The sequence below is a fragment of the Porites lutea genome, chromosome 3 (assembly GCF_958299795.1).
Source record: "Porites lutea chromosome 3, jaPorLute2.1, whole genome shotgun sequence".
Lineage (NCBI taxonomy): Eukaryota > Metazoa > Cnidaria > Anthozoa > Scleractinia > Poritidae > Porites > Porites lutea.
Window position 1 is genome coordinate 15,159,051 of NC_133203.1, and position 6,950 is coordinate 15,166,000.

At 38.9% G+C, this 6,950-nt stretch overlaps 1 protein-coding gene across 1 annotated transcript; it reads left to right on the forward strand.

Moving 5' to 3' along the window:
* Nucleotides 1–549: 549 nt before the first annotated feature.
* Nucleotides 550–5,933, forward strand: LOC140930587 (uncharacterized skeletal organic matrix protein 2-like). The gene is made up of 6 exons (XM_073380307.1): nucleotides 550–720; nucleotides 890–1,084; nucleotides 1,224–1,364; nucleotides 3,131–3,337; nucleotides 4,147–4,290; nucleotides 4,984–5,933. Exons 1-6 carry the CDS (start codon nucleotides 672–674, stop codon nucleotides 5,064–5,066), a joined length of 819 nt encoding a protein of 272 aa, XP_073236408.1. The 5' UTR covers nucleotides 550–671; the 3' UTR covers nucleotides 5,067–5,933.
* The last annotated feature ends 1,017 nt before the right edge of the window (nucleotides 5,934–6,950 follow it).

A 6,950-nucleotide genomic window follows, 5' to 3' on the forward strand; every position in this document is an offset into this window, starting at 1 on the left:
CGTAAATGTAAACATTTTTGAGAAGAACTTTAAATTTGCAATGCTAATAAATTTGTACCCATAAATCCATTAGGTCCCATCGTTCATGGTTTATACTTTTCAAGCGACAACGATTTTTCAATCAGGTGTATAGTAAGTAGCAAGTAAAGTGTAGTTTATGTTATAGAGTCAGACGCTTCTAGATTTTAGTCGGTTAAATGTGTGTAGTTGTATACGTAATCGATGCCGAAAAGCTGAACATAAATGTCCGGCCGAGATTATTAGCCAATCAGATTTGGCTACTTTGTCACTAAACACAATAGGTTTACTGACCAAGCGCAAGCAAATTGCGCAAGCACGAAATCTTAGATGGCATTTTTATCAACCCGAGAAGACCATGAAAAAACGAAAATAGAAAAGAAAAGAAGGACAATATCGAACGTATCTTAACCAAAAACCCCGGTCATAATTTTTTTATGGCATGGCCAAGACAGTTGTTGTTGTTCTTCTTCTTACAAGGACAAAGCGGAGAATCTTGGTAAATAAGGGCCATGTGACCCGTTAGGTAGCCAATCAGAAGGCACAAATCGCTCTGTCTTGCCAGCATATATAATGATAGACAGCAAAGGAAAGTATTTCAGTTCCACCCTCTTTTCACGGGAGTCATTCTATTTTATTTTATAATTCAAGACATGAAGATTTTGGTCGCAGTAATCGCTTTGTTTGTCGTGAAGCAAATTGGTAAGTCGTTGCCTCGATAAAATTTTATATTTGAAAGCTTATTCCTAACGAAACTTCATTAACTACCCGGTGGACTCCAAGGTAAGAAAACTAACAACGTATATCTTACTAACACTGCAAGGCAAATTGCTGAAAGTCTTTCCACAAAAATTTGTCTTCTTCTCCACAGCCGCTGGCCCAGCGCAATGTTACTATTGCTTAGAAAGTGATTCAGCGACTTGTTCCGCAAATCAGCGAGTGCAGACTTGTGCGACTGACGCAAGTTCACTTGGTACAACTCACTGTGGCTCGGCAGCTGGAAAATACCGCGACAGGCTTGGAAATATCAGCGTTGGGGTCGTCCGAGGATGCATCAACTGTGCTGGTATTAATTTTTCTTTTAAACTAAGTATAAGTAAAAAGAAAGAAGGCAAAAGTTTGCCGACGGTGGACAAAAACCCTATATGTCAGACTTGGTTTATGTAGCTAATTTTCAATTTGTTTTTCTGAACTGCTTGTTCCAGACAAATCACAAGCGTGTGGACTTATTGATGGCGCTCTTAAAGCAGACAGACAATGGACTGTTCTACAGTGTGAGATCGAGTGCTGCACCGGAGATAAATGCAACACGGGGACTGTTCCAACTTTGCCTACGCCTGGTTCAGGTAATAATAACGCGAAAAAAAATCTTTACTGGGAACATATCAAGGTATAAGAAACAACTTGACTGAAATAATTCAGTAACAAGTTAAAACTTGGACCACTGGAGAAATTTGCAAAATTCTGTATTACGCTGCGTAGTCTGCGGTGCATGTGAAATTGGGTAATAATTACTCCTTATCGTTTGTGAGACAAATTTGGGTGGACAACACTTGACTAACTGCCATGTAAATTCTGTATAGCGGGCATAAAAAAAACCGGACAAATTAGTAATGATATGTTTACCATCATTCTGAAGTTTAACCATACATAGTCCGTTTTTTTTCTTTGCGATATCATGAGTATCGCAGTGACGCAATATCTTTGGGTCAGGATACGGACATTCAGAAGTTCACTTTAAGTGTGTTCCAGGAACACTGAACATCTCTATCATGACATCTTTCTGATGATATGCTTGGGCCGCTTATGACTGAAAGCTAGGAGTAACTTTGTGTTTATGAATCAACCATTCTTTCTGAATCAGTTTGCGCATCTGGCCTTGTCTGAATGAGAGCATGAAAGGTTTGTAAGGTTCTCTGTTTGGCGTGTAAATCTGTGAATGGGCTCCTGGTTTAAGTTTGCCTATTGTTCTCCTCGCCTTATACTTGTTGCGACTTCCACCAATACTACTTAGCACTGTGAAAATACCGAAGACGAAGAATGAATATCTTGAAGGACTACGATTCATTGACATTCCTATCAATGACTCAGATGATACCACTTCACGCTTGGGTTCACTTGGGTTTGACTGCTCCTTTTCAATAAAACGTGTCTCTTAACAAATAGAGCGGGAGAGTTTTTAGCACGCTCCAGTGGACTCGGGTGAAATCACAATAAAACTGCTAAAAAAATTTCTTTCATAATAATCTTGCGGTGGCTCAAAAGGAAATCACACTTCCCAGAAATCAGAACAATTCTAAGAATATAGAAACACTTCCCGTAATCCGAAACTTTTCCAAGAACCCAGATGCACTTCCCAGAATCCAAACCAGTTCTCAAAATTTGTAACAATTCCCAGAATCCAGAGCACTTCCGAGAAAACGAAACATTTCCCAGAATCCAAGCCACTTCCTAAAATGCGAAACAGTTCCAAGAATCATTTAATATCTACCCTAGCTGTCAACTTCCAAAGCAAACAGTCTCTCGGCCCTGCCAGATTTAGGCCCACCTATAACCTAGTGAGCTTTCCCTTTTTATCCACACCAGCTTACAGAACAAACCTTTTGAAAAAAACGGAATGCAAAAATGTGAAATGAGGGGTTAGATTCTTTAATAATTTGACATGTGGATAAATACACTTATCGATTAAACAAGAATTTTAATTGGTGTAAAATGTATATAATAATATATTCAGCATACAACGAATTTTTATTTGTTTTTCTGCTATCTTATATTGTTCTTTTAGGTAGCAACACCAATTACTACGTCACTCCCGTCTTAATTGTAGTACTGCATAATTTTTCTGTAATTTCGCTGTCTTCCTAATAACCCTGATGAAGACTGGTATTGGTCAGTCGAAAAAATTTAACTCTAGTCTATTCACGTTATTTGATCAATCCTTGCAGTTGTCTTTTTGACAAAAATTTATAGTGTACAATGTATTAGGCTGTTTCGAAATAAGCCATGCACATGCGCTTGATCAAACAACGATCGCGAGAGAGCAAAAAAATTTAAAAAAATTATAAACTCCAGTGAATTTGCCGTCCATAATAACTTGTACAAACATTTTTAGCTTTTCCAACAGTTGCTGGACCAGCACAATGTTACTATTGCATGGAAAATGATCCAGCAACATGCTCTAAAAATCAACAAGTTCAGACTTGTGCCACCGACCCGGGTTCTCTTGGTACAACTCACTGTGGCTCCGCAGCTGGAAAGTATCGCGACAAGGATGGAAGTATCAACAATGGATTCGTTCGAGGATGCATTAACTGTGCAGGTAAGTTAGTAAAACATAGCTTTTAACTGCAAATTGAATATTAAACGATAACATTTCTCAGTTGTATAGTTTGCTAAACTGGGGGCGTAAGCCAAATCTTCCCTCTGAATACATGTACCGGTATACATGTATACAGTAGAACCCCGATAACTCAAACTCGGTTAACTCGAACTCCCCACTAACTGTAGCCTCCCACGCAGGGCGTTTTTGAGGGAGTTCGATCAAAAATTGATCAAAGATTCAATGAGATTTACCCCGATAATTGGAATTCTAGTTCTTGTAACTTCACTCGCATGTCATCCCATTACCTCTTCTTTTTGCATAATCGGTAAAAACACTTAAACTCTAACGCTGGTCAAAACTACTTGAATTTGATTTTAATTGTCGCAACGAACAGATCACATTTTATCATAAAAAAGTGTAACCACGGTACATGAATGAAATATTAAGTTAAATTTACATTGCACTATACACTGAAGTGCTGAAAAATCAATAACTATCAATTTCTAATGTAACAAATAAAATTTTCAATTCGACATCAGTAACTCGGACCCCCGCTAACTCGAACTGCTTTTCGTTTCCCTTCAGAGTTTGAGTCACCGGGATTCTACTGTAGATTTAGCCAAGGCTAAAATCGGAGTTCTTATTACATTCTAGGTCATTGTTCACCAGAATTTGTCAGAATTTATATATATGGTACAGTTAACCATCCACTTCCGTTCCATTATTTAGCTGGTTCTGGTTTTGGCTACTTTCATATTTTTGGCTAAACTGAATTAAAATTCAGTCTGAAATGCCTCTTGTTACAGACAAACGAAAAGCATGTGGAATTATTGGTGGTGCTCTAAAAGTAAGCAGACAATGGACTGTGCTGCAATGTGAGATCGAGTGCTGTACTGGAGATAAATGCAACTCACAGTTAGTGCCAACATTATCCTCTACAGCATCGTCAGGTATATAAAATGAATTGCTTTAGTAATTATGTATAACGTAAACTTTGTAGGCTTTACAAATTCACATCCCACCATAGTAAAAATGAGATGGCTGAACAAACCTCCCGGGTTTAAGTGTTAAAATATGGTGGAAAGATCTAGCTAATTATATAATTAAATGGTTAAAGAGCTTAAACACATGATACAAGGAGTGTCGAATATTGCTCCTCAGCTCCAGACTGCCAAACAAAAACCGTGTAAGGGCGTAGTTCAGTTAGCTCCCGTTCTGGATTTCTCTGAGTACTAATAATTGTTCTAGTTTGAGCTGCTTTCAGTTTTTATACGAGTTGTACTTGCACGAAGTTTGCTTAACAAGTAATAGATCTGATGTCGCTTGGCTTTATATTTTCCAAACTGTCTGGGCTAAAGCTTTGAGATATAGCGTACTTTCCCAAAACATTTCTGGAAAAAAGAGCGGCTACTGAGGTACTGAAACAAGTCGGGAACCCTCAGAAAAGAAAAATCTCTTTCCTAGTACCTTCTCCTTTTTTTTTTTTTAATTCAGTCTTAGATTAAAGGTGATTAAAAAGATTTGCTAGGGAAAATTTTTAATGATTCAGTACCTGACTCTAAAGTGATCAAATATCCATAATTGATTTACGTTCCTGTCGATCAACAACTTTCTTTTTTAATGTAATTTTTTTTCCAATATAGGTGGTACCATAAACATCCGACTGCAGTTCACTGGTGTGCTAGCCTTTACAGCTCTCTCTCTCATCATATGGTGTTACTTTTAGTTCCTAGGCTTCCTAGCAAAACCGCCTATCCAGCTTTTCATTTAATTCTGTAGCATTTCGTGCACGTTCAGGCCCCAGTTGTTTAATCTAAAAGAAGGATAGTGTAATCAACTGAATCAATCACTATCCAGTGGATAAAGCAATTGGTTTCCCCAATATTGGCTTGTCCATTGGAAGTTATTTATCCGCCGGATAGCGCTCTTCAGCTTTGGAACAACCGGGGACTGTCAATTACCCGTAGGCATAGAGTAATGTTTTTATAAAAGCTTAAATCTTGTTATAGTGTAAGGAAGTGTTTCTTAGTAACAGGAGTGGGACGGTTCACTATTTTACGCGGCTTTTTGCCTATTCACTAGGGCCACCGTCACCACGGTATTATACCGTATGGCATGAAATTTTCGAGGTTGTTTTTCGATGATCCCCCAAAATTTGATCATGTAAAATAGAACTCTCGCAAGAGCATCGACACCGAGGTTTATTACTTTTTTTACATGAATGGGAGTCCGCAAGTTGCGATTTTTTATTTACACTTTTTTACTACGACGAAGAGTCTGAGGCGACACCATCTTTTACTAGACCGATATCACCGCAAAAATTTGTTTGCAACACTAAACGCAACGCCCAAAATCTGTGATCGGCAAAAATGAAACCCTTGCGAAAATTTCGTGTCATGAGATATACTTTCATCGTTCAGAACAGCAATTTGACCATTTTACATGTAGTCTGCAAGACGTTCTGGGCGGTCTTATATCATATATCGTTAAAAATCTCAAAATTCTTGTCCTCACTAGGGTTTTCAGCTTGTAATGTTCTTTTGTTTGCTTGCTCCAATAACAAAATAAACTGAGTTTTAAGGGTTATATAATACTCTGCTAGGCACCTATTTCTTGTTCCGTATCTTGTTTCAGTTTGTTGTTGGTTCTGTCGCTTGCTCCGAGAAGATTTTCTCTGGGTACTCCGGTTTTCCCCTCCTCTCCAAAACCAATACTTCCAAATTCCAATTCGATCTGGAACGCACGGACTAAGAAAGCCATATGATAAAGGCCTTTTTAGCTTCGTTTTCGTGGTTTTTACTATAAACTACTAGTCCACTGATTTGTGCCTCGCGCGCTCCTGTCCATAATAGGCTGATTTAGCAATAGAACGGGAACGTCAGTTGGCGACGGGAAAGCGCGCGGAAAGGACTGAACGCGACTTTTGGTGTCCAATTTGCCGCTCTGCCATTGATTTGCCTGCGCCATCGTCAACTGACGTTCCTGTTCTGTTGCTAAATCAGGCTAATTTATAATACGGACCGAACAAAGGGACCAAATATGAGAATGTAACACAGTTAAGCTAGGAGATAATCCAGTTCCCTGGCCATAAAATTGTGGATTCCTTTAAGTATTAACACAGGCTTGAAAACATCAAACACTACGAGGAACTGCGAGGGATTCTAATCGAGAATACACCTGTACTTCTTGAAGGAACTTTGCAAACTCGCTGGCATCTGAATTAAACGGTCAACTTCGGAACAATCATTGTTTTTTGTTGTACAGATCTCCATTTATGCCGCGCTTTTGATCTGAAAATCAAATCCGACGCCGGGAAAAATTCGACCCTGACGTCGACAGAGCTTAAGCAATAACTTTTTAAAGAAAACATAAGCAAGTCCGCTTAACACATGTAAATATTTCGGAAGTAATAAGTGATCCCAACGCGGGATTAGAAGGCTGGGTGCCCACGGGAGAGGGCAGATAAATTATGGAAAGAACTGCGGTGTTTGGGTGACGCGGATGATCGAAAGGGGGCAAAAATCAACACTTGTCAAAAAATCCTTTGGGCTTCTAACGAGACGCTGGGCCGAGTTATTCAAAGCAGGGTTAAGATAACCCGGGGTTAGAG

Bases quoted from the DNA above. Each gene is read 5' to 3' on its own strand.
- LOC140930587 (XM_073380307.1), top strand. From the start codon at position 672: ATGAAGATTTTGGTCGCAGTAATCGCTTTGTTTGTCGTGAAGCAAATT. The intron at 1,365-3,130 runs GTAATAATAACG...AAACATTTTTAG, and splicing joins TTTGCCTACGCCTGGTTCAG to CTTTTCCAACAGTTGCTGGA. The intron at 4,291-4,983 runs GTATATAAAATG...TTTCCAATATAG, and splicing joins ATCCTCTACAGCATCGTCAG to GTGGTACCATAAACATCCGA.